Here is a 24,767-nt window from a genome sequence, read left to right as displayed (position 1 = left end):
GCCTCACCTCATGATCAATGGGCGGCTCCTTTGATTTAGGGATCTGACTCAGGTTCATCGCATTTACATTGATGTGCTCACCTCGGCCCACTTTGTACGGGCTTCACTTACTATTTGCTTGTAATACTTGTGTGCAAGAGCGCCCACGAAGTTTCTATGAATAGAACACTGATGGCGGACATTGTAAACGTAACGTTTCATAGATCTACGATCATCTAATCTCTGCGATTGAATTGCATATCGATAAGAATCATAAGTACTGGTTTTCTCACAACGTACAAGTTATTCGTGACGAATAAAAGTAGTATTCTTCTTTCTCAGAACCTTTCTACATTAGTCGCATGTCTTACAGTGTACCGCTAGCGGCGATCTTGATCTCGGCCTTAGGCTTGCCAGTGTCAGTCCCGTACTTCTCGATCGTCTTCACAAGCTCAAGGTTCTCGACGACCTCACCTGATGCATAAGTTAGTTCTGGTCGGCAGCTGCTAGATGAAGATTCTCACCGAACACTACGTGAGCGCCATCGAGCCAGCTAGTGACGATGGTGGTAATGAAGAACTGCGACCCGTTGGTGTTCTTGCCTGCGTTTGCCATGGACAAAAGTCCAGGCTTAGTGTGCTTTAATTGGAAGTTTTCATCTAGAACATCACGATTAGATGCTGTATTCCAAGTACCACTATGACCCTCACCAGCAAACTTCTCGCCGTAGATGGACTTGCCACCAGTTCCGTTGCCCCTGGTGAAGTCACCACCCTGAAGCATGAAGGATGGGATGATGCGATGGAAGCCAGAGCCAGCATATCCATAACCATTTTGACCAGTGCACAACTCGCGGAAATTTCTCGCGGTCTTCGGTACAACGTCATCAAAGAGTCTGAAAACAATGCGCCCAGCATTGTTACCGTTGATGGTGATGTCGAACTATAAAATCAGATAGGTCAGATATAAATCCCATCGCGAATAACGCCGATATGACACTCACGTAAACGTTGGCCATGATGGATAAGAGAGAGACTTGAGATTGGAGGTTTGCGGGAGCTGCTCTGATAAAAGGGAGAGTCGGACGATGCCGATCTGAGTCGGAGATGATCATCGGATCTCGGAAGTGATTATCTGCCACCGTGCGTGGGGAGATTTCCTCCGAGGCAGTTCCGTGATCATAACGGTCAGCCGCCACTAGCCGTGGCCTGTGCCATTCAATTTGAATCAGTACACATAATCACTGGCCTCTCTAAGTATTCGTATAAGCGCGTCATTGATCTAGCTGCTGAATATTCGACTGAAGAATCCAATTTTCGGTAGCTCTGCCTCATCTTTGTATCTGATTATAATCCTGCCGTCTCGAGACACAACCTTGAGCTCGTCCCCATTCCAATCGTTGCCAAACACTCGATGCGAAACGTCACCGACGAAATATCGCCGCGTATGCTCAACAGTGCTTAACATGGTGCTCTGTTGCAGAAGGTCGTCGGAAAGCTTTGTACTGTGCCTGGTGGTCAGGAGAAGCGAACCGTGGAATGACCGAGGTAAGAGGACGGTTACTCGTCCATCGCGTGAATAAATGTCCAACAGGAATGGTGCAACGACCTTGACTGTGTTCTAGAGCACATCAGGCGGTGCAATATTTGTAATAATCAATACTCACAATCTTGGCCGTGATGCTTCCATCGTCGGAACTTAGCGAGAGCGTAGTGCGGCCTACCACTCCTAGGAGTAGCTTCCTCTTGGCCGATCAACCAAATATCGGCATCGATACTCCCGTCCTTTGTACGAAGGTACAGATTTTTCCTTTCCTGATCTGTTTCTCCAGTAACCAGTGGAGGAAGCAGATTAAGGGGTATTTCCATCTGAGGGTCGATCACATAACAGCCTCGTATAGGTTTATCCTTGAGTATAAGTGAAAGAAAATTGGTAGGCTTGGAAGGAGGTTGAAACACCGTGGAACCCGAACTTGATGTGTGCTGCACGTGTGTTGAATACGATGGAGGTGGTGCATCCTGAGGACAGCAGTCAGCGATAGCGGTAATGTCTGGAAGATATCTCATCAACGAACATCCATGGCGTTATTCGCCGCCTCTGTTTGATCTTTCCCGGCCTCTTCCACCTCGGCATACTCATTCTGGGGCTGCTTCTCTGGTATGATCATTGAGGGCTAGTGGTGGTGCAAGTAGAGATGTCAAAGATTATTCAATGGGTGAGTTCGCAAATGCAAGGAGGGAATACTGTGGCGCTCTCTCCAGGTACTGCGGCTGCGTACTGCGGCATTAAAAGATCAAGGCAAAAAAAAGCAGGCAGCTGTTTGGTCGATTGACGCCACATACATGCATATCATGGGTACTGATTGTAAGTTGCACACCCCGAAGTAGTGTAATTAACATTCAGGTACCTGTATCAAAACTTGTATGTCGCTTTCGGCTTTTTGCACGTTTCTAGCGCCCTTTGCAAGTACAACTTGTACAAGCGCTGTCTCTGTTCTCTGAAGTCTGGAACATTCCAAGAGCAGAATAAACTCAAAAGGAAATCATTGGAGGCAGAGGGGTGCCGATGACTGCGCACGTGCATGCGGTAGTCAAAGTGACATTGATAAGGATGATTAAAGAGGAGACGCTAAATGATCCGGCGGAGTCGGGATTGGAAAATAGCCGTACAATGACAAGAAGTACTACCACTCGAATAACCGACTGAAAAGACCTCCTTTGCTCGTATCGTCTTTACTGGTATGCTCTTCAAAATATCTTATCCAGATCTTTCCATGTTTTGCGTCTACCCGCACTTCGTCCCCAGGCCAATCACTGTCACCAACCATGGACAAGTCTCCAACAAAATATCTGCGAGTCAGATCTACTTGACTAAGATGCGTGCAGTTCTCGGAGAGAGCATCAGCGAGTGAGACGGTGCCGTGCCTGGTCGTTAGAAGAAGGAGACCATTGAAAGAGCGCGGAACAGTAACATTCACACCGCCGTTCTTGGCGGAAATGGTTAACAAGAAAGGCTCAGCCCCGTGAATGGTGTGCTAGCATTCTGATCAATGGGGGACTAATGCAATCGAATAAATGACATACAACCCGCGCAGTAACAGAACCATTGTCAGAGCCAATGTCGAGTATCGTGCGTTTTGTAGACTTCTTGGAATCGGAGGGTTGGGCGGCTCGAGCACCGAGTAGCCATACGTCTGCATTGACAGATCCATGTGTCGAGTGTAAGGATAGATTCTTTCTTTCTGCCTCGCTCTCTTCTGGAGACAGCGGTGGCAGAAGAGACGTGGGGATGGTCATGCCAGGGTCTATGACGTATTCCCCCTTGATAGAGCTATTGTCATTGAAGAGAAGCAAGTAATTCGTTGGTTTGGACTTGAATGTGGGTTGAAGAGGAGTGCTAGAAGAGGATGCACCCGTAATTGCATTTTGGTCCGAGGTGTTGTTATAATATGAGGGAGGCTGTAAGTAAGATCAGTGAACTAGGAGAGCAGAAGTAGAAAGATTTTACGCACTGCTTCTCCGGGAAGCTCACCCTCAGTTTCTGGGGGAGCTTTGAGTTCAAACGAGGTTGGATCTGTCACGGTAGAGTCCTGTGAAGGAATGATCATTCTGCGATGTAGGTGTTGCAAGTTGAGATCAGCTGGGTTCTAAGGTTCTTGCTCTACTCTATGGGAACTTCAGCTTGTGAAGTTCCCGCTGCGTACATTAAAGCTGCGGCTGCACAGGCTTAAGTAATGAAAGGCTGGGCAATGATTGCTGCCGGACAGCCAGCACGTAAGTTATGGCAGGGTCAGAACCATCTTTGACAGTCTATTGTGCTCAGGCGAGCACCTGTACCGGGTGGCACACACTATGTCTGGCAAGCAGAGACTATCCATAACATCTCTCGCATTTGAGGGAATATGAGAGCACCACCGCTGCTCAACAGGAGCTCTAACCGTGTTACATGTGTGATGAACGTGAAATCATGCCGCCTCGAATGGCCAACCACAGGTAGAATCACCCGTGATATGACGTGCCATGTTGTCAAGTTCCGATCACCTACAGATCGCGCAAAGGATTAAAATCATGAGCTTGGATGTCATATATGCATATGAATATCGACCATTGCAGGACGAAGAAATTTTACATATGAACCCGTACTTAGGTATGCATGCAAATCCATACACCGTGGCGCCTTCACATCGTAACAGACAATCAGAAAGTAGAAGGACGATGAGCGACGAATGTCGCAGCAGATTTGCCAACACGGTGGGGAAGAGGGAACTTGAGGTTGGGGGTAAGGAGCTGCTTGATGTAGGGGCGGCGGACATCATCAGTCTTAGCGATCTCAACAACGCGGAGGATCTGAGGAAATACAGAAATCAACATGATGAATGATGGGAAAATGATAGGCCATACGTGGATCGACCGGAAGCGGGCACGATGCCTGGCAGCCATGTCCTGGTAAAGGCTTTTGACTGCATCAGCACGGGAGAGGTCACGGAACTCCTTGTACATGTTGTGGGTTCCCGATCGCGAGTCGTAACGCAGCCAAATACCGAAGTTCTTGACCTTCAGAGGTTTTGCCTCATGTATCTGTAACACAGGTCATATAGACCGTTAGCAATCCCGTTCCGCCTGCCACTTGAACGGCTGCAAGGGATACACACAACGTTGACACCAATGATTTCACCACTGGCTTTCTTGACCTTCTTCAATTGCCTAGGTGGATGTTGAATTACGCCTGGAAAAAACTTTGGAGGCTAGCGTACCTGAGGAAATACCAGAACCGGGATTTTGCAACAACTTCATTAGGAGCAAAGATGCGCATGCGATAGATTTTGGGGTTGGGCTCATTAGTGGTGGGCAAGTGGCGTCCGACGACCTGGAATTCTTTAAGGCCCATCTGGTGTAGAACCTATCAGTACACATCCAGACAGGAAGAGTGACATCCATCAAAAGAAACAGTTTTTCTAGGTTGTTTTCCTCGATAGAACTCTCTATACGCATGTTAACGTCGTAAATGAGTTGCTTACTTTGAGATTGACTTGTTCTTGAGGCGTTGACGTTGGCGAGGATGGCGAAACCACTATCTACACCAAGGTTTGAGGTAGTTGTTTGTCAGTATTTGTGGCTGTGGCAAATCACGAAGCCTGCTGTTCTCCAATACAAACTCGAAGATCTCAAATATTAGATCTATCGCATGCAAATTCTTCATAATGATGAAGAGGATGTAGTATAAATTGTACCATTACAAACTGCAGAATGATCAGAAAATGCAGATCTACTCGACACTCATTGCAGTATCCATCATCTCGGTGACGCGATTGGCACTGGCCCCAGCCTGCTGACTCGGTCGCGAAGAGAAAACGATATCTTTCAAAACCTGAGATATCAAACCATGTTGAGCCTCTGCAGCGATTTTGATGCTACAAAAACATAAGCTTGGCTGTACTACATAAAAACAGAAACCTACCTATCCTTCACACCCTTTGCGAGTTGATTGTCTTCTTTCTTCTTTTCTTCTTTCTGCAACAAACACGTATGAATATTTAGTGCACAGACAATTGGAGGATAATCTACTTTGGGTGCACTTGATGCCTTCTCCTCCTGTCCCTTCATTGCTGGCAGAGGCGCCCGTGTACTGGACACTGTGGCCTGGGCCTTAGAGAGTTTCTGATGCAAATCTACGATCTGTGACACTGCATACGCCCGATTCTGTACACGTGGTGTATGAGAAAACAACTGAAGCTAGTAAAAGCCTCTCACCGAAATCAAAGGGCTCTGGCTGAGTGTGTTAACCCAGTACTTGTTCCACAACAGACCGAGCAGTTCAGTGTCCAAGCTCGATTTGAACACCTCGACGTCTAGTGGGTAGTACTGGTTCGCGTGCACACCAAAGTCTTCAATTTTGCTCAGGGGAATGGATTGGTATTCGGAAGCGGATACGTTAGGAGGCGTGTAATTCGATGGGTACGTGCGGAAGGCACCAATGTCAACTTTGCCAGCAGAGATCGTGCGATTTGGGTCAATCTATCACATTGAGAGTCAGACCAGCAATCGAGCCGGAACATGATGATGGACGCACCACGACGGCCACGAAAGGATCCTGGAACTGCTGGTTGTTCATTTGAGTGTCCACATCTATTCCCGAAAGCCAGCACCCATAGCCTGGATGTGAGTGGTACCAGCCAATAGCATTCTCCAATCTTTTGGCCTAAGGGAGAGTGAGCGCAAGTTGTCTAGAAGGTTCAATTACATACCTTCTCGCTCTCCGAGATATACTTTACCATGTACTCATTTGCCTCATTCGCAGCATTAACACGCGTCTCCGTGCCCTGCACAGGAAGTGCAAAGGAGTCCATGATAACCAGCGAGTTGCCCATCACTTTGCCTTGCATGAGTCCCATGATCTCATGTGGCACTCCTGATCGTGCATGAATGACCTGCAGAAGAAACAACGTCAGATTGCACGTCGAAACTTCAGCTGTTGGAGCTTTCCATCTTTATTAAGGCGACGGCCGAAATCTTGCATGATTTGAAGTATTGTGGACTATTAGGAGAGTCAATGAGGCCTGCTCAAGTGATATGGGGTCGTCGACATACTCCTTGTCCCATGGTGCCTCCCGGTTTATCCGCTTATTAGCCTCGACATCAAAGGCATATATCTCATCTTGAGGCGAAACTTCAAATACGTCGTTTGCTAGCGAGAAGGTCTTGAACGCGGTGCTAGAAGTCATATGTGGTGGTAGATGACAAGGGGCCACATGATTTGTGGCGGAGGCAGAATCCAAAATGCACAGTGCAAATAGTAATAATATTGACGTCGTGCGTAGGCGAATCAGACACGGAACATATGAGTGATCTCCCACTAGTGATGGTACTAGTCAACGTTTTGGGAATAATAACCACCTGATGCCTTCATACAACATCTGAATGTTTATAGGAGACATCTCCGTATCATCTGAGACTAATTCTCCTCTCGTCCTTTCTATCAGAAGCCGAATGTTAGTAGTGGCTAGCCCCAGCTAGTAGCCGCAAACTAACTCTCCGCTTCAACTGCAGCTCTCCGCTCCTTCTTCTCCCTCAACTGACGCTCCATTTCTTCGAACGCATTGAGGACGATATCGTGCCTCTTTTGTGTAGCTGGTGTATTGGTTCGAACGTGGTCTGGCCACTCGGATTCTGGTATTGAAAGAGCGGAAAGCGATGAGCGCAAGGTCACAATCGACTCTTTGTAAGCTTCCAGAGATTCTTCGTAAAGGTCATAGACACAAATTGCACATCCTGACATGCAACATTCTTGCCTTATGTCAGACACTGGAACTTAGCTTTGGTGGAAAATTTACCTTCATCTGAAGGTGGTATGGGTTCCTTGGGGATCACAAAGCCCGCGATGGTATTGGGAATATTTTGAGCACCATAGGGCGAGGAGGATAGCAATGGAGGCGCCCTGGCCTTGGATGCATCCTGAGAAATCTCGGATATCTGCTTCATGAGAGCATTTTCCCCCCGGAGAGTATTTTCTAGTCTGCGGTAGCGTTCAGTAAGATTTTGTCCACCTCTACTTCGATTATTCCAATAGTTTCGGGATATGGATGGTATCGACAAAACAGTGTTAGACGAGCTTGTCGTATTTGTAGTGAATGAGTGTAAGCATGGGCGAGCGCATGCAGATACCGCTATCCTCCGCTGGCCAAGAGACAGCATGCATACTCCTGTCGTCTCGTGAATCGTCCTGCTCGAATCGCAGGTTAAATAACGAGCCCTGGAAGTCTACTGGAGATGATGTTTGATGACAAACGTTGGCTGCGCTGAGTCGCTGACTCAGATTGGCGCACAGTGTGCTGAGTCAGCTCCCACACCCACATGACTCGGAATCCCCTAAGTCAGAAAAGTTCCATTTTTCTCCTACGCGGAAACCAGAACAACTTGTGAAACGTGAGTGGTACTGGGTATTGAATTCTAAAGCCGCGATCTATCAGTCTGGTGAGTCACATCAGTACTCAGTCTCCGCTCGAAGAGTCAAGACGAAGCGCTCCGAACTTGTCGCGTCATTATTCGGGCCTACCTAGTACCGCAAGAAAACGCCACGACGTCTTGTTCTCATAAATCGTCGTTGCCCCGAACTACCACAATCTTTGGCATATGCTGCTCCACCTGACTTTCACAATACATCACAGACTTCATTGCGGTGCGCGGGCCTGCACGAAGGAAGCTTGGTCCTCAGTAGTTTCTCTGAACTCTGTCATGAATCTTAATGACGACGCTTCGCAGATGATTTCACCAGAAATGAAAATCTGGGCAGCACGGCCTTCGGAATTACCGGTACTCTGGGATAGAAGTTTGACAGAGATCCCGCTGAATTCACCGTTGTTGGAACAAGTACCGGACTGGGAGGTGCGAGCATATGGTCTTCTTGCTCGTGGTGATTATCAAAGTCTGGGCAGGCACAGACCGCGCCTTTAAATCGTGCAGTCGCACAACAATGGATTTAGGGGGCTGACTACCAATATTAATGCCTCACAAGCAGGAAATTGTTTCGGTATGTCATCAGGAATTGGTAGCGTCCAGAATAGAAACAAGACCGTGTCAATATTACGACTGATGATGATTCTGAGAGACTAGATTTCGAGTGTGTGATTCCAATCATGGATCTGCACCCAAATCACGCGGCCGCGGCGTACTAATGAATGGTCACGTCACCCGTGGAGAAAGAATATCGTCATCCTCGCTGCAAATTGGATGATAGCAATATTGACTCCAGTGGCAAATCTAGTTGCCTCTGTCACAACTCCAAATTGTTGATCGACAAGGTCGTCGATGACGATGTTCGGTCTCCTCAACTGACCTCAAATTTCCTTCTCATTTCCGAATTTCCTCCCTTGGCGATTTCTTCTCCTCCGAGGTGCTCGTTTACGTCAAGAATAACAAGCCAAATATCTCACGCATGGAAGGGATCTAACGTTATGTCATCCATGAGCTCTCCTGTAGACGATGATGGCGGAGGCGGAGGTCCGATTAACGATTGGGTATCAATTACGTTTCATGTTTCTTCCAAACCACCTTGAGTGGTCGTATCTATCAAACGGAGACGAGAAGATGATTTGTGCAACGAGTTGGACATACTGAAATTTCAGATCGTCCCCGGCGCTTATCACTCTTCTTCATCTTATACCCAATATTCACCCCCTCCTAACAAACCACACAATTCCAGGACATACTGCTACTGCTTACAAGCGGGTCGGATTTCAGTGACATTAGTACGCACATTCCACTTTTAATTGATCCTCGATCGACGTGGATAGACAGTACAGACGAAGGCGGATTTTAACCTTCGTGCACATTCCTCCGTGAGGCTTCGATTTTCCAATGTGCCTACACGCTTTAAAACTCTCATCGATCAAGGAAAGACATCGTGTGATTGGAAATCTACCAGATATTTTCATAGTCGGGATGACTCCATAGGCTCAACGAGTGGCATGTCCGAGGAGAGGATCAAATTTGAATTGTCTGCCTATCGTCGCTGCAACAACCATGAACAAGGTTCTATACGAGCTGTGGAAGAGCTATGCATGTCCGGAGACTGCGATCAAATATTCTGTGACGACGCAACTGATACAACAAGAACCTTTTGTGCTATCATTTTGGGGCACGGCGAGTAAATTCTGCCGCCAGATCGGCAAAGGGTGTTCTCCATTTGGTCAGTCTTCCCAGTACTTTCTTCTCAGAACATGGTAACGAGTGGACATGGTGTGGACAAGCGCCCATGAAGCATGCAAATTTTTGCGTTGACAAGAACTTAGGGCAAGACTATGAACCATACCGCCTTCCTATGTCTAAGTAAGTCTCTATCCTCGCTCTCGATATACTAGTTGTCGAAGATACGATGGCTAGGGATGTCGATGAGGCCGCGAGTTATGTTAGCTCACGTCGATTTTGGACCCTATTGAACCTACCAATGAGGTGGAGACCTTCATCAAGCTACACGATTGGCCCGCCAGAACTGGTGTATGAAATTCATACCCGTCCGTAGCTCCATCATATTGCTGCCGGCTCATCGCCTAATTGAAGTCCGACAGATTGGCGCGTACGATAAGATTTCAATTTATTCTGTTTCGTGGCTTTTAGAGCGCCTTTGGAATCTGGATCTAGGGATTGACTACTGCGTACATCATACACCATCATCAGCTTTTGTCTAATCTATGTATGAGTCTCGATGCTAACTAGGTCGCACATCTAAGCTAAGCAGAAGGAAATCTTTAAAGATGCTTCAACTATGCAAGCGTATCGTGGACGCTGTGATCAAAGGACGATCGATACAAAAGAAGGAAAGAAACGAAGACTCGGAGTGCATGCTGTCGAAGGGCAAGCGCATGATGATGCCAAGGCAGTGGTGGGCCCTTGAATTGCGCAGGTCGCGACACCCACAGACAGGCCACGAGAATGATGATTGGCACTATAGTTGCCGCTGGGAGATCAGACGCCCACAATGGTCACCGTTGCTTTGATGGGCTTGAGTTGTGCATCGGTTACATGGTTGGGGATACTAGAGGACCGCATTATTGGAGCACCCAATGTCTGTGAAAACGTAAAATTCAACGCGTATATTGCGTTTTAAACGCGAATACGTACGAGGATGTCGCCATTCTGCAAGAGAGTTTGTTGTACTATTCGGATACCATTCACATATGTTCCATGTGTGGTGTTTTGATCTCGTATAAGTATCTGGAATGGATCTTTAGTGTCTGTTCGTCATATTAGAATATGCGTTCTCTAACCTGTTTATTTTGAAGCCAGATTTCAGCATGTGGTGATGAAATGGATATTGAGCCACCAGGGGTGAATACTCCTGGTCCTAGCCTGACATTGCCCGTGAACGATAGCCTGATGGCCTCGAAGGGACAACTGTCAGCCGTTGGGGACAGAGTGAGGCAAGGAGCAACGCAAAAGTTCATTTGGAAGAGAGCTGCCAAAGGCGAAGGTGGTGTTTGAACAAGATCGACTCGTGCAATATATATATGTATGTGTTTGCGAACCGCAATTGAAAAAAGGGTGCAAGCCCTGAGGTACAGTCGACTACCGCCAGGTTATTATGGTTCTGGAACGATACCTAACATAGGGATCAGACTCCCAAATGCGGTCTTCATATCGAGCCGCCCACGTTCCTTGATGTGGACGGAGTCCTAGAATGATCGAGGAACCAGAAAATGAAGATAAATACTAACGGTTAATTCAGTTTACGAGTTATTTGCGAGGTGGGGGATTGATTACGCGAGGAACTGCCTGGACTGTGACTGTGATGAGTGACGGGTGGGAAGTATGGTTCATTCCGCGACCTCGTGGCATCCAGCGCGTCGCCTCTCTGACTGCGCGTGCATTGTAATGATCTGAGTCCTGATCACGGCCATTGTTTTAAAGAATCTCCTTCAAATGCAGCGAGAACTACGGCATTGGAGCTCGCATTCAGGAGGTGCTTCCGAATGGGAAGGCAAACCCTCTCGCGCTGGCTCCAATCGTCGACGTTTCGGCATCGACGTCCACGTCATCTCAACAATTCGACGAAGAAGACGACGAGGATGCTACCAAAATTGACATAATGGCGACCGAGGGTCCGACACACCATCCGCAGCGATTCTTGCTTAAACCGCTATCCCCGACTCAGGCTACGGTACGATCAGCTATAATCCTCTATGCTTGTGGAGATTCCGATTGGCATTCCCGGTTCCGAAGATCTCGTACCCCAAAAGGGCTCGGACGTGGTTAAATTGAACATGAGTTAGTGTGCATTCGCAGAGGATGTCTTAAGATGCTCGCTCTTCTGGGCAAGCAATATAATACAAACCAAGTATTAGTAACCTGAATGACGCGAGACACCGAGGAAGTTGTGCAATGATGACTGTATGTGATTACTGGCCTAACGGTGGGCTCAACCTAACCAAAGGTGACAAGAATGGCGGCGAAGTGTGCTAGCGCAGAAGGTGTGACTTTACAAGATGACGTGACTGCGAGCTCCACGGTCACCAAGGTTTTGATTGGGTTTGAAACTTTGTCCTCCAGTAGGCAGCTAGCAGGCTCAGGTTCTGTTGGACAGAACAACTTTCAAGGTCTGGACTCTGCTACATCATGTTGTCCCGTAAGGTGGATATTCCCCATGGAGAAATCAGAGGGTCAGTCATTTGCCAGCGGCAAAACCGGCCTAGCCGCTCCTAGCCCGCCACGGATCCGGGCGCAGCAAAAATTTCAATCCATGTTTCGCCAAACTTTCACCGATACTACTAAGTAGTAAGCTTGCCGGCGGGAGAATGGTATTGTTTCTCGGTGCCACGGGTGCCAAGCAAGCACTGATCTAGTTTCCCGGAGTCGAGATCGATGATACTAGCAGTGTCGCCCCTGCCATTTTCACGCGATCATGACTTTTAGTCAAGTCTGCCTGCAGTGTTCATAACTAAGCGCTAAGCTTTTTTTACATTTGATGTAACCCCGGCCGTGCACGTACACTGCTGTTTGACTAATAACTAGGTCTCAAGTCATTCACGTAGATAATGGTTTTTCACGGTACACTAGCTGCCAAGTCGTTCAAATTCAGTTCCCTGAAGAGTGAAAAAGACTTGCTCAAACATCTTTAGTTCTTGAGGATGCCATAATGCTGACGTTTGTTACTCAACGTCTTCCTCTCTCTTCGTTTTACTACATCCGAGCTTGCACAACGTATTCTCACTCGTGGAAGTCACAGGGTGGCTCGGTCGTAATGAAGGGCCCAGCTTTGACAATTTGATCATCCATGATGTGTATTAACTGCTTAATTTTCTCTCTACTCATCTGGCAGGGCGTCGCGTGTTTGAGTTGTATTATTTGCTCTTCCTGCGTTCCATCGCGCGGAATCAACATTAATATGGCTGTGAACTTCATTCTTGCGCTTTAGATACCTACCCTTTGGGCGAATACGTCGTTCCTCGGTGGTCTCTGGGTCCTATTATACGATTGGACCTCAACAGCTTCCCAAGGCGTGCTATGGACCCACGGAAATTCGAAAGTTCACTCCCGAAACAGCCAGCAGCTGCTGAATTGGAAAATCTATTGACGGAAAACGCTGGCACCAGTCCGCAAGAAGTGTGGATTTTTACGAAGTCACAGGGGAATATCACCAATTTGTACGTTATCAGCCTCATGCTACACCACAGTCACAAGACTGAAATTTGGTTTCTGCGACCATCCGTGGCGACACGTCAATTGTGTCAGGGTGGCTCATCGCTTGTTTCTCACTCCCATTCTGCCGTATATCTTGCTGCCAGGGAGGGTCGAGGGTGTTCCCGCAGGATTCCATCAGAAGGCACTAGTTCTTTGTGAACGTATGAGTGACGTGGATGTGAATCTGTTGGTTCAGGAACCTGTGTCGGATCGTAGCCCTGCGGATCTCGAGGACTGTCCAGCCAAAGAAAACTGCGTTAGTGTTCATTCCCGCTGGATCTTGCTTTCTCATTAATGTTTCCCGTCGGGTGGTTAGTTTCCGAGTTTTCATATTTCTCATCCCGACTCATGTTCATTTTTCATATTAATTGCATTAATTGCAACGGCAGTCTAAGCCATGTGCTAAGCAGGATTATCTATGAGCCAAACTCTTTGCGACTTGAACGGAAGTTTGTCAGAGGGAGCTACAAGCCTTAGTCAGTGACTGGCTATCACCGGTTAAGGTTTTCTCAATGCCGCCGGCCACATAGTGTCTGTGATAGTGATAAGTTCATTCTAGTTCTGATTATCTATTCCCTGCCAGATCCTCGTTGCAACCGCGTTGGCGTTATTGCTGTAAAGTTTCATGATCAACATTTATGTAAGCTCCTTTGCTTCTCTACACCCTAAACTAATCATGTGGTGGGCTGCTGGGGATCCCCAGCTTGTTTTTCTCATTCACAACATCTCCATCTAGTATATCTCAGGCTAACGGCGATGTTGAAATAGGTAATCATGCGCATTGGTCACCTGCCTATCACACGGCTCCGCCCGCTGGCATAGCTTCTTCAAAACCCGTCGATCATCATGATCCGTCGCGCATGGTTTGATTGCCACAGGCTGGTCTCCATTTTGCAGGTTTTCTATCAAACTGAGAACGCACACGAGGCCGCGGTTATGCCGAGAGTCGCGCTTCAATCGAAACGAGGCTGGATCATCTCAGCAGTATAAGTACATAGTTGCATCCCTTCTTGGCTGTTTGTTGATCTTCTGCCAGCATGGATACATCTGACACGAAGGCATTTACAAGCAACCAGCTCAGCGTTACCATGCAAGATGGATCGCGTAATGCGAGTCTTCTCTCAGACTTCTTCGCCCTATAATATTACTTCAGACATGAGTCGTGCATGCCTGCCCTACAAATATATCCGCAGTAACGTTGTATTGGTGGATCTTGATAGCAAGTGAGTACTGGTCATGATAACGTGATCGGACAACTTTTCTTAGGACCCTGAATTCTATCTGCAGGTGTTTTCGCTCCAAGGGCCTCTGTGGGCGATTTGTCTCACATCAGTTATCATCGGTCTAAATAACACAAATATAGGGAGAACGTGACACTGAATGTATGCTTTCCCCACATAGCATAACAAGACAACTCATGTTTTTCTAAGCGACCTCGCCTCCTTATGTGGTTTCCACTCGCGGGAGAAGTGCCAGTCCCGAACGAGTAAGTCGATTATCATTACATCCCACTGTCTGGATTTGGGTGAGCACTCCACCTCTTGTTACGTGTCATTTTACATGATTGGCCTTCCCGCATCCGCCTATCCACACTGGTACATTGGGTTTCCCATTGACATCCCCAGCAACTTGATTCAGCTTGTCCAGTACCTCAAATCCCGCTTTTAATTCTCCGAATGCCACATATTTGCCGTTCAACTTTGCAAGTTGCATCTCGTCATCCGTGAGCACAATGAAGAACTGGGAAGAATTCGTATTTTTTCCGGAGTTAGCCATCGCCAGTGTTCCTCTTCTCATCTTGATCTTCAAGCCATCCTTTTCATCGTTGAATTTGCCGCCATATATCGACTGGGTGAAATCAGAAAATTGATGAGTTATATTTCGAGCACGAACCTCACCGCCACTGCCATCTCCCCTTGTAACATCGCCCCCCTGCGCCACGAAATCTTTCACAATGCGATGTATCGGACATCCCAAGTAATATAGCTCTTTGTTACGTGAATTTTTACACTTTCCTTTCTCCCCTGTACAAAGCGCAGTGAAATTGGTCGTCGTTTTTTTCAGAGAGGCCTCGGGGTTCAACTCAAAGACGAGGCGGCCGACACAAAGGGCCTCTGCGGGCATGAAGCGTAGTACATGCGATTTCTATCGACGATTAGAAGATGGATGTCTTTGAATATGTTGACAGTAGAGCAATCGGCAGAAATGCAAATACATCGATTTCTCTGAGCATTTCCTGTTGCTCTGATGATAGATGATGTGGATCGGATGGCAAGCCGTAGATTGCTGCATGATTAGCGAGGAAATTGCGAGTGGCAATAAATGCGGCTTCATCGAGTTTGTGCTGTTCTTCATCTCCCATAAAAATATCGAGATAAACGGTGGAAGACATTTGTGCATAGAATTTGAGTGTTGCAACATTCAGATCTGCATTGTGCAAAGTTCACTCTTGCGTGACATCACACGTCACGGTGGCATTACCCACCAACCATTGCCGCAGCTCATGGCAGCAAGCGGTCAGAAGCGGCTCTCTACAATTCCCGCCTGTTTCACTCTGAAGCCGAGGACTGCTGCAAATTAGCATGGCTTCAGCATACTACGAGTTTTACCGAGGGTCATCGTATGTTCCAACGGTTTACCTGATCGTTTGGCTGTTCACGGCTGCAGAATTGGAATGGCCCTGACAGACTCGCTGGACGAGCTTATCACAAGCGGCGCTATCACACCGCAATTGGCCATGAAAGTCCTTCAACAGGTATTTGTTGATTTAATGTCTGTCATGTCAATGAGAGTTGACCACGAGTTCTTACAGTTTGACAAGTCGCTCGCGGACACGATGGTCAAGCAGGTGAAAACCAAGACTACCCTCAAGGCTCGTTCGTTTCTGAGTTGAAATGAAAGACTTCTCACAGCTTTTATCCTTTGTCTTTCAGGGCAACCTTCGGACATACCGTTTGTGCGATGATGTGTGGACATTCATCGTCAAGAACCCGTCTTTCAAGATGGAATCGAACGAAATGGTCTCAGCGGCTCGTATAAAAATAATCGCATGCAAGAATGGAGATGCCATTGAGGCAGGAAAGAAGTAGCCGAGGCATCTCTCACCGGTCGAACGTCCCTTATGGCAGTTACTTCATACTTATCCATACAATGTTGTACTACCTTTCCACGCTGTTGTTTCTGGTTGTCATGGATAGATAAGCAAATATTAGTTTCGGTTCCGATACAAAGTCTTTTTAAAATCGTCGCTTGATTAACTAGGCTTAGGTCGTTGAGACTGGGGTATCGACAGCCTGAATGAACGATGATACAACTTTGGTAGATAAAACAGAAAACTCGGAAGACATGAGGGGCCCCGTCACTCCGCCATCCCCAAGGGCCAAGCCCACAAAACCCACGTGGCCATATATGGGACTTTCCATCAGTTTCAGCTCATCCAACCTGTTGTTCCTGTCCCGCCTTTTCTCACCGTGAACACATCCACACTATCGTCCGTCATGACGCCTTCCGCATATTTAGCCCATTATCCGGAGCCACCAACGGACGCAGCTGTTGCTGATGCTCGCAGAGAGCTCCAGGCACAGCAAGAGCAGCTCTTAGCGCTTTCGGAAAAGATTACATCCGCGGAAGACGCCCTGGCTCAAATTGTCGTCGAGAGAAAGCGCGCTATACGTGACCTACGACGCGAAAAGTTGTTGTTAGAGGAGAAGGTGATATATACAAAGGCGTATATCTCTCCTATACGCCGGTTGCCACATGAACTACTCCGCCATATCTTCCTTTTCAACTTCGATGATCATCCTTGCTGTGCTTGGGTGCTTGCATCTGTCTGCACGCTATGGCGAAGACTCACGCTGTCAATGCCGAGGCTGTGGTCCAAGGTGAGATGATGCAATTCTTCGCCTTTCAACTTTGGTATTGCGTCATAGAAGCTGGTATCGATATCCTCGTATCTGTGTGCGGTGGAGGCAGTTACTAATTACTGCCCTCGTAGCTCGTTCTTGATCTCCTTTGCTCCTTCATGATGTTGACTCTTTCATGCTAGATAAGACTCGTGACAAATCAAAGCGCAACCGCCGATACCATACGGCTTTGGCTGGAACGTTCTGGAGACAAAGTGCCGCTCGATATCGAGATTTACTTGCGAGTCAACGGTGTGTCTAATGAGGGCTCATCGACCCGTACACGACCTGCCTCACCTACGCCATGGTTGCATCCGCCCAGTCCACCACCTCATTATGTGATCCCACACCCTCCGGGAACAGCGATGCTCCTACCACCCGCCCATACTCCTATCATTGTCCCGCAATCACCTTCGCATCACGATTCATGGGGTTCACCCCCTCCACCTTCTTCAAGAAATACCCCACAAGCTCAGCGGAACGCTCACTGGGGCCATATCGCAATATTCTACCTTATCGAGCAAATGCACCGATGGCAACGGTTTGTCTTCAGGTTCGACAGGCAGTTTCCATCCATGTCCGCGCTGAAATCAATAGCTGGTACGTAACCATGCTCAAAACGATTCAATGTTATTTAATGGGAAAGTAATAGGCGACGCCCCCATACTTAGAGAATTTGAAATCTCTTGCGCCGAAACTATTTATGCGAGTGAATGGCCATGGATACCGAGTTCAAGTCCAGCGACTAGTATGGCTCTTGGCAAACTAGAGTCACTGATGTTACACCACGTCCCATTCAAATGGTCATCACCAATATTCAAAACCAATCTACGGTCGCTTAATCTCCGTTCACTTCCATCGAATCATCTACCGTTGGATCGCATCATGCACATTATCGCCAGTAACCCAGATCTTGAATCGCTCACCTTATATTTTGCTGTTGCTCTGCCAGCTATTCTTCCCCTTGTCCAGACTTCGTTACCTCGGCTTCGTGAACTCACCTTTGGCGGTCACTACCACATGTCGCAACTAGCGGACTCGCTCGTGCTTCCCTCTTTAGAGATACTCAACCTCGATGTAGAAGCCCGTGATCCGATAGAAGACACCATTACCAATCTCCTACAACGCTCGAACAATCCACCGATTACCCGCCTCTCTGTCTCGTACGGCAGTACCTCGAGCTCGACGCTTTATTATGGCCCCGGCGGAGTCGTCATCTCGTGGGGTTTCTTAACGGACCTAAACCATCTGCAATCGTTGAGCATAGGCGGGACGCCGCTCGAGCCATTTTTGTCAGCGCTCGGAATGCCCGACGAGGAACAGACCCATTGGGCGTGCCCGAATTTGACGACGGTGGCGATGAAAAGTTGTCATGCGCATTCTGATGGGATAGCGAAGCTGGTGCAGCTTGTGGAGGCTCGCAATCCAGAGTCGGGATCTGCGACGATGGTAAATGGAGTTATACCGACGAGACTGCAGCACCTGGAGTTGTATGATTGTGCGACACTGGGACAGGATGTGATAGAGTGGCTGAAGAAGAGGGTAGATGAGGTTATTTGTACTGAGCCTTCTTCGTATGTAAGGTCTCCTTGAGGTTGCGTGAGCCGAACTTGTGTTGATACTATTTATTACGCAGGACTCGCGGCTCTAGCTGTTGTGGCTTAGTGGCGTATTTTTGATTGTTGTACATACGGTGTTGTAATTCACTTGGAGTGTATATGTATTTATTTTTTTGGTTCCGCCTTGTGTTTTCGTAATCATGACGCGATGTCGACGTACAGAAGTACGTGCAGGGTGTAGTAGTGATCGCAGCCACCGCACTGCACTTGGCAGTTGCTTGGCAGCGCCACGAAGATGTGCTAGCTCCTTGCGCCGAATGTTTTATTACCGTGAAGATGTATTTTTGTTTTTACTGGTAGGATAAGCAACTGCGATCAAAGCAAGGTTGATTAGTGATCAAGAATAAATGATTGGTCCCACAGTCGACCGAGGCTTGGTAAGATCAGATCATCTAGTTTACTCATAGTTGACTAGTTCATAGGCGGCCTCACGCCACGGCTTGGATCGAAGTTCGCTTGGAGCCAACGCTTGGCTGTACTTACTCGGTCCGGTACTCGGAAAAGACTCGTCGAGATTCCATGCCAGCAAGGTCCAGGCCTATCACTGTCACATGCCACTTCATATTATGCATTGACACAGAACAGAATTCAATTGAGTGCACGGCGTCAAAGTTTTTATATAGTAGGACTAAATATATAGAAAGATGATAAGTAATGGCTGCGCACGCCGCATAACGTCCATTTGGTAAACAGTGACATACAAGCGGTGCCAAGGGTTTCTTCCGGGGAAACCGAGAAACCCATAAGATATAAAACCCGTTGGCCAGTTCGGAGCAGCCTTACCGTTCACCCCAACTGAACTCTCTGATACTCAACGCCTTGAGAGCTTCAAACAAGTACTAGTGGATCATGCCTGTCCCTATTCCCGAAACACACGGAAACAAGGCCAAATATAATATAGCATTACCGAAAGAGATTACGAGCAGGTACGTAGAAACCTGATGCGCGTATCTGCTCCTTGATTTTGAACCGTCACTCTCCAAGATTCGCTCCCGACACCCTCGATTCCCCCTGCAACTTGCGCCTGGCGCACTCGGACAAATTAAACAGACCCTTTGTTCATAACGAACGTTCAGTAAAACCCCAGGTGATAATGCAGCGCAACGGCCACGGCGACCCCGTCAATGCTGTTGCGCAGGACATACCTCTGCTACCTGGCACTGTTCCATTACCGCAGGCATCAGCTTCGACGACGGTCATTGATTGGGATTGGGATGTTGAACACCATGACCGACGGCTTGAAGCAAAAGCGGACGCAGCAATGCACGGCGCACAGCCTTTTCAAGTCGACCGAAGGGTCCTCAAAGATGTCGTACGAGAGATGACCGCCTGCGAAGTTGGCCGAATAAAGTTCATGAGTTCCGGTACGTCATCTTCATCTTCCAGGGCTAGCAGGACACTAAAATTACAACATCAGGGACTTTTCATAAGGCAAGTGTACAGCTCAGGGGCCACCCTACTTATTTTGACGTCTTGATGTCTGCTGCAGGCATATCTCGTTACTCTTGTTGACGCGCGCGAGCTGGTCGCTCGCGTCGCTCGTCGGTTCATGCCTCGCCTCAAAACTGAATCTGAGGTGGCCACCATGCACTACCTTCGCGAACGGACGTCCATTCCTGTTCCGGATGTCTATTATTATGATGCAAATCCCTACAATCGCCTAGGGGGTGAGTATATCCTCATGTCGAAGGTACGTCTTATCTCTCCGTTGTCATGTCGAGTGCCTTGAAGGTCACGTGTCATATTAGGCGAAAGGGGTTCCCTTGTCACGCGTATACCACACACTCTCTAATCAAGAACTCAAATCTCTGTTCGCAAATGTTGCAGCTATCATAGTACCCCTGTTCGCACAGCGATTCTCGCACATCGGATCACTATATTTAGAAGGCGCGGGCACAGGCGCACCCACCCCTCTCTCGGTCGGGTCATCAAATTCCCCGACACCAACCGCGACGCGTCCTATAATCAACGGCTTCAAATTCATGCCACTGTTATCTATGAGTTCGTTTTCCAATGCCACAGAACCCCTGGAGAGAACAGTCTCACGGCCAACTTCAGCTAGAGTGCCTCATATTGGTCCCATCGTATCATGGCCCTTCTTCGGATCCAATCGCGGGGACCTCTCCCATCCGGATGAGATTGACCGTGGCCCGTGGTCTAGTACTCATTCGTATCTTGCCTCATGCATGGACCGGGAGGTCCGGGGCGTTGTTCTCGAGAATGAGGGCAAGACGGCACCGCACCGGCTACATCTTGACCCGGATGAGATTCAATCTTCCCGGCATCACCACTTGAACGCAGTACCCGGCGATCAGAGTGACGACAGTGACGAATGGGACGCACAGGAGAGTGAGGAGGAATGGGATGGCCCTGGTGATGTCATGTACAGGGATTACAGGCGCATGCAGAGAAGCACGTTCCTAATTTCCCACATCATGCGACGTGAGGAATCTGTACGAAAAGAGATGGGTCGCTGGATGCGTATGATGGAGAGACTCGGGGCGTGCGCGGATCATTCTGGGGAGAAAGAAGAGTTCGGTCTGGACTGTCACGACATAAGCTTGGAGAACGTGTTCGTCGACGAAAACAACCCCACGGAAATAGTAAGTTCTACCTACTTAGCGTGTATTTTTGTTCTGATGAATGATTTTAAACAGACATGCGTTATTGACTGGGAATCTACAACTACCCGGCCCCTCTGGGCATGTGCGCATCTTCCAACCTTCCTACAATCCAGTCCATTCACGACTGGCATGTTCCGAGAAGCGGTCGAGGATTTGGCTTGTGGCCGAGCTCCTCGGCCAACGCACCCAGCAAAGAACAATGGCAAACCCGTGAATGCTGTTACGGTCGCAAAAGAGTGGCTGCATTACGAAGCCATCGGCGCACGGTTGCGCATGGCTCACAGGTGTGTCGAATGGGACGGATGGGAGGAAGGCCTCGTCGACAGTATACTTGGGCCCGAGGACACTGAGGACGAATGGTTCAAAGATGCAGAGTGTACCACGGAGGCGCTATCTGCCTCGAGTGCGCCTGTATGCGCAGAGAGCCAAGCGAGCAGCTGTGCTAATTCTGGTGCGCTACAGGCTGCGTCATTCAAGCGACGAAAGAAGGCTGGACACATACCCTTGAAGAAGGAGCGGGAGAAGGAGCAGATGTTAAATACCACCGGAGATATCTGTGGCGGGCGAGGCGGGGAATTGGGACGCAGACTTGAAGCTTGGCTGAGCGTCAACGGGGACGGGACGAGGAAGAACTGGGACGAGGAGTATGATGCGGAGGCGGAGTGAATTTGTCTTGTGTTTTTGACTGTTTCTTCGGTATGTAGAGACTAGATCTCGGTGAGTGGATTACGATATGCTATGCCTGGACTTAATACTGTATGATACACACCTTATGCACTGTCGCACGCAATTACATTTGTCACAGCATATTCTCGTATTCAATTATTCTTTGGGCTCCGTGGTGTCCACCCGATCGCTCATTCACTGGAAGAGGGCGTCGCATTCCCCTGGTATTTCAAGTCTTCTATCAGAGTACCAACTGGCCTTCGAGCCTTGCGATTGTATGCTCAGTCAACTCTTTCGCTCAATCTACCAAAACCTAGTGACCTCAAGCAGGATTGAACTGGCTTTTACATCGGAACAATTCCTAGTTGGACTTTCGCGACCAGTGCGGGTGTGGTACTTCGCCTGTCCATCCCGATGATGGCCAATCGCATCAAGACAAGGGGCCCTACTATTTGACTCCCGACAGTGTTATACCAATCCTTCGCAGACTTCTCCGTAGACATGTTAAAGGAAAGAATTTAGTGAAAGTGTCCCAGCAATAAGTCAACAATAAGTCATACTCAGAATGTCTTCAGTCTAGACATGGGCTTCGTAACGTCGCAGTCACTCGAATCAGAACAGACCTCTGATTTGGTGTCGAGATGCGATGGGATTCGAAGATAGTCAGAGATACGTTAACATTCATACCTATCGGTATCACTTGCGCGAAGCTAACCCAACCAGCAACTCCATATCTTCCACATAAACTGCAGCCTCGGAGACCAACATCTCTCGGCCACCTAATCCTTTCCTTTAGTGCCACGTTTAGTGCCACATTTAATGATATCCATCGGGTAATCGCTGACTGTAGCGACGTTGAATTCCAGAGACCTAGGGTAGGATGATGAGTGTCCCTCGGATGATCCAACTTGAAGACTGGAATGAGAGCGTTTAAAACCAGCGCGAACGATAATGAGGAGAGGGGTCATTGTCTATATTCAAACCTTCATCAGTCATCATGTTTGTAAACGCTCGAGAACTGGAGGCTTACAGCGACTTGCATTGCAATATCGATTGCCACTAACCCTGAAACATTACCCGCTACCCATAAGAAAAATATCACACATGTACATGTTGTGATGAGCGCCCCAGATTCCACGATCGTTATAATGGTGCTTTTGTACCTGAAGCCGCTGCTTCCGCTGGTGGTCAGAGCAGCTGTCTGTTTTCCTGTTCGCCAGATGCGGTATACGATACCAGTAGTTACCGTAACATTTAAGACCATCTCAAGTGTCCATCCAGACAATACGAAGGCTCGAAAAGTATGGGAAAAGATGTTGGTGTGCTTGGGCGCGAGCAAGGCGACGGCGATAGAAGCGGTAACTGTGAAAGTCATATTCACATAACAATGCAGCAACTAGAACATGGATGCGTACCACAGTGGGCTACCCACATGATGAGCTGAAGGAGAGGTTCAGTATCATTAACAACGTCCGAATTCAGGGTTTGAATTACTGGTAGAATGCAAACTTTGATATCCTGATTCCAGACGACATAGAGTCTCCATATCTTTGGAAGGACTGTGCATGAGAAAATGCATGTATTCTCTTGCCGCATGTACTGACCAAAAGCAATTCTTGAGTAAATACCTACATTAACAATCATTTCGTTCAACGTCAAGCGAGCGGCATAAAATTTCAAACTCACATTGAAAATATAGATTAACTGACAGAATAAGAAAACGCGATTTCCTGCGGTAGCTGCATAGTACAAGTTTGCCCCATCAGGGGTAATAACATTCGTCGCGTTTGTGAATGCGATCATCGCTTGCACAAACATCAATATCACATGTGTAGTTGCCAGAGCAAATTGAAACGAGGTAGCACAGAGCAGAAGCTTGCTGTAAACAAATCAGGACGCAGATGAAAGGACAGTGGTGAATATTCACCTGTAGGCTGGACCCTTGATTGAGATGACGTAAACACATGTACCGAATAATATGCAACTATGATTTTCATTTAGATTGACCTATGCCTCATGGGAAGTGAACGAATTACTTGATTCCTGCAAAAGCGTTCAGCATCTGCAATTCCCACCAAATTGTCTACTCTACCATAAAGTATGGTCTCGAGCCATAAACACGTGAGATTCATCTGGGCAAGCGTCTGCCCAGAAGACATTTTACTTGGAAGAGCTAGATGCCAGGGGCCTTCATTAGTAATCCCATCAACAGAGTATGATAGCGACTGCGGGTAACAAGTTTTGATCGGCTTCAGTCCAATGCAATATAAGCGCTGTGACTTACCATAAACAAGGCTCCCTTCGGTCGGTTGCAGGAAATTTGTAAGGCTATGACTTACCAGCTTGGCGTATCTCAGAATGAGGTCATTCGCTCCAGCGATAATGCTGATTTGTTCCGTTTCAAAGAGACTTTTACAGTGTAAAGCAAATAGGAAGGACTAGTTGAATTTTGAATGGATACTGGTTGCGTTGTTTGTAGTAGTGACGCGTCCAAAATGAAGTGTGGGATATCGGATGTCACGCCCCGGGCCCATAACAGGATCTACAATTTCACGTGTTTATTTCAATGATGCGCACAGTGCCGAATCATTATCAGATCAATGATACTAAATTGTAGCAGTGCACAACACCAGGACTGAACTCCCTAGGGTGACATGTACATACTGTGGGACTTGGAGATGTATTATGTTCAAGGATCCCACATGACCTGAAGGTGAATTTCTTGTCATGGGCATGCGACCAACCAGCAATAGAACAAGTTTCAGTTAATCACACGTACTGTGCTTCATAGAGTACTAGGATCTG

The 24,767-nt window shown here is 47.8% G+C and overlaps 13 protein-coding genes across 13 annotated transcripts; 4 read left to right on the top strand and 9 right to left on the bottom strand.

Annotated features, from left to right (window-relative positions):
- Positions 1-346: 346 nt before the first annotated feature.
- On the bottom strand, positions 347-997 carry F5891DRAFT_1125649 (putative cyclophilin; the record flags this gene model as incomplete). The annotated part of the gene is made up of 4 exons (XM_041363988.1): positions 347-453; positions 504-638; positions 690-921; positions 983-997. The coding sequence occupies 4 exons, from the start codon at positions 995-997 to the stop codon at positions 347-349; spliced, it is 489 nt and encodes a 162-aa protein (XP_041231876.1).
- Positions 998-1,066: 69 nt separating this feature from the next.
- F5891DRAFT_1004958 (uncharacterized protein) lies at positions 1,067-2,568 on the bottom strand. Its single transcript, XM_041360374.1, has 4 exons — positions 2,054-2,568; positions 1,757-1,997; positions 1,646-1,707; positions 1,067-1,599 (listed from the first exon to the last, which is right to left on the bottom strand). The coding sequence occupies exons 1-4, from the start codon at positions 2,144-2,146 to the stop codon at positions 1,261-1,263; spliced, it is 735 nt and encodes a 244-aa protein (XP_041231875.1). The 5' UTR covers positions 2,147-2,568; the 3' UTR covers positions 1,067-1,260.
- On the bottom strand, positions 2,569-3,690 carry F5891DRAFT_1004957 (uncharacterized protein). Its single transcript, XM_041360373.1, has 3 exons — positions 3,491-3,690; positions 3,063-3,437; positions 2,569-3,013 (listed from the first exon to the last, which is right to left on the bottom strand). The coding sequence occupies exons 1-3, from the start codon at positions 3,584-3,586 to the stop codon at positions 2,663-2,665; spliced, it is 822 nt and encodes a 273-aa protein (XP_041231874.1). The 5' UTR covers positions 3,587-3,690; the 3' UTR covers positions 2,569-2,662.
- Positions 3,691-4,175: 485 nt separating this feature from the next.
- On the bottom strand, positions 4,176-4,866 carry F5891DRAFT_1182547 (60S ribosomal protein L18A; the record flags this gene model as incomplete). The annotated part of the gene is made up of 4 exons (XM_041366179.1): positions 4,176-4,325; positions 4,380-4,556; positions 4,631-4,682; positions 4,733-4,866. 4 exons carry the CDS (start codon positions 4,864-4,866, stop codon positions 4,176-4,178), a joined length of 513 nt encoding a protein of 170 aa, XP_041231873.1.
- A 378-nt stretch (positions 4,867-5,244) lies between these two features.
- On the bottom strand, positions 5,245-6,700 carry F5891DRAFT_942316 (JAB1/Mov34/MPN/PAD-1 ubiquitin protease-domain-containing protein; the record flags this gene model as incomplete). The annotated part of the gene is made up of 8 exons (XM_041374410.1): positions 5,245-5,389; positions 5,437-5,489; positions 5,544-5,678; positions 5,730-5,993; positions 6,049-6,177; positions 6,224-6,406; positions 6,480-6,513; positions 6,567-6,700. 8 exons carry the CDS (start codon positions 6,698-6,700, stop codon positions 5,245-5,247), a joined length of 1,077 nt encoding a protein of 358 aa, XP_041231872.1.
- A 59-nt stretch (positions 6,701-6,759) lies between these two features.
- F5891DRAFT_1004951 (uncharacterized protein) lies at positions 6,760-7,863 on the bottom strand. Its single transcript, XM_041360372.1, has 2 exons — positions 7,310-7,863; positions 6,760-7,262 (listed from the first exon to the last, which is right to left on the bottom strand). The coding sequence occupies exons 1-2, from the start codon at positions 7,668-7,670 to the stop codon at positions 7,003-7,005; spliced, it is 621 nt and encodes a 206-aa protein (XP_041231871.1). The 5' UTR covers positions 7,671-7,863; the 3' UTR covers positions 6,760-7,002.
- A 2,576-nt stretch (positions 7,864-10,439) lies between these two features.
- F5891DRAFT_942029 (uncharacterized protein) lies at positions 10,440-10,918 on the bottom strand (the record flags this gene model as incomplete). The annotated part of the gene is made up of 3 exons (XM_041374381.1): positions 10,440-10,541; positions 10,596-10,688; positions 10,742-10,918. The coding sequence occupies 3 exons, from the start codon at positions 10,916-10,918 to the stop codon at positions 10,440-10,442; spliced, it is 372 nt and encodes a 123-aa protein (XP_041231870.1).
- Positions 10,919-12,858: 1,940 nt separating this feature from the next.
- Positions 12,859-13,915, top strand: F5891DRAFT_558435 (uncharacterized protein). The gene is made up of 4 exons (XM_041372258.1): positions 12,859-13,114; positions 13,203-13,462; positions 13,541-13,791; positions 13,898-13,915. The coding sequence occupies exons 1-2, from the start codon at positions 12,975-12,977 to the stop codon at positions 13,444-13,446; spliced, it is 384 nt and encodes a 127-aa protein (XP_041231869.1). The 5' UTR covers positions 12,859-12,974; the 3' UTR covers positions 13,447-13,462; positions 13,541-13,791; positions 13,898-13,915.
- A 787-nt stretch (positions 13,916-14,702) lies between these two features.
- On the bottom strand, positions 14,703-15,275 carry F5891DRAFT_1125644 (cyclophilin-like domain-containing protein; the record flags this gene model as incomplete). The annotated part of the gene is made up of 2 exons (XM_041363987.1): positions 14,703-14,999; positions 15,045-15,275. The coding sequence occupies 2 exons, from the start codon at positions 15,273-15,275 to the stop codon at positions 14,703-14,705; spliced, it is 528 nt and encodes a 175-aa protein (XP_041231868.1).
- A 458-nt stretch (positions 15,276-15,733) lies between these two features.
- Positions 15,734-16,240, top strand: F5891DRAFT_941981 (transcription initiation factor IIA, gamma subunit, helical domain-containing protein; the record flags this gene model as incomplete). Its single annotated transcript, XM_041374377.1, is given in 4 exon segments — positions 15,734-15,804; positions 15,819-15,906; positions 15,964-16,027; positions 16,053-16,240. The coding sequence occupies 4 exon segments, from the start codon at positions 15,734-15,736 to the stop codon at positions 16,238-16,240; spliced, it is 411 nt and encodes a 136-aa protein (XP_041231867.1).
- Positions 16,241-16,648: 408 nt separating this feature from the next.
- F5891DRAFT_942282 (uncharacterized protein) lies at positions 16,649-18,646 on the top strand (the record flags this gene model as incomplete). The annotated part of the gene is made up of 3 exons (XM_041374404.1): positions 16,649-17,032; positions 17,197-17,653; positions 17,706-18,646. The coding sequence occupies 3 exons, from the start codon at positions 16,649-16,651 to the stop codon at positions 18,644-18,646; spliced, it is 1,782 nt and encodes a 593-aa protein (XP_041231866.1).
- Positions 18,647-19,397: 751 nt separating this feature from the next.
- F5891DRAFT_1004916 (uncharacterized protein) lies at positions 19,398-22,133 on the top strand. The gene is made up of 6 exons (XM_041360371.1): positions 19,398-19,598; positions 19,657-20,036; positions 20,090-20,103; positions 20,162-20,362; positions 20,421-21,275; positions 21,330-22,133. Exons 1-6 carry the CDS (start codon positions 19,522-19,524, stop codon positions 21,960-21,962), a joined length of 2,160 nt encoding a protein of 719 aa, XP_041231865.1. The 5' UTR covers positions 19,398-19,521; the 3' UTR covers positions 21,963-22,133.
- Positions 22,134-22,543: 410 nt separating this feature from the next.
- F5891DRAFT_558280 (uncharacterized protein) lies at positions 22,544-24,483 on the bottom strand. Its single transcript, XM_041372257.1, has 10 exons — positions 24,302-24,483; positions 24,055-24,135; positions 23,999-24,005; positions 23,890-23,946; positions 23,649-23,841; positions 23,567-23,590; positions 23,457-23,510; positions 23,378-23,402; positions 22,993-23,324; positions 22,544-22,933 (listed from the first exon to the last, which is right to left on the bottom strand). Exons 2-10 carry the CDS (start codon positions 24,119-24,121, stop codon positions 22,742-22,744), a joined length of 951 nt encoding a protein of 316 aa, XP_041231864.1. The 5' UTR covers positions 24,122-24,135; positions 24,302-24,483; the 3' UTR covers positions 22,544-22,741.
- Positions 24,484-24,767: the final 284 nt, after the last annotated feature.

Source organism: Suillus fuscotomentosus (genome assembly GCF_016647785.1).
Source record: "Suillus fuscotomentosus strain FC203 chromosome Unknown F5891scaffold_5, whole genome shotgun sequence".
Classification (NCBI taxonomy): domain Eukaryota; kingdom Fungi; phylum Basidiomycota; class Agaricomycetes; order Boletales; family Suillaceae; genus Suillus; species Suillus fuscotomentosus.
This window is presented reverse-complemented; position numbering and strand designations above follow the sequence as displayed.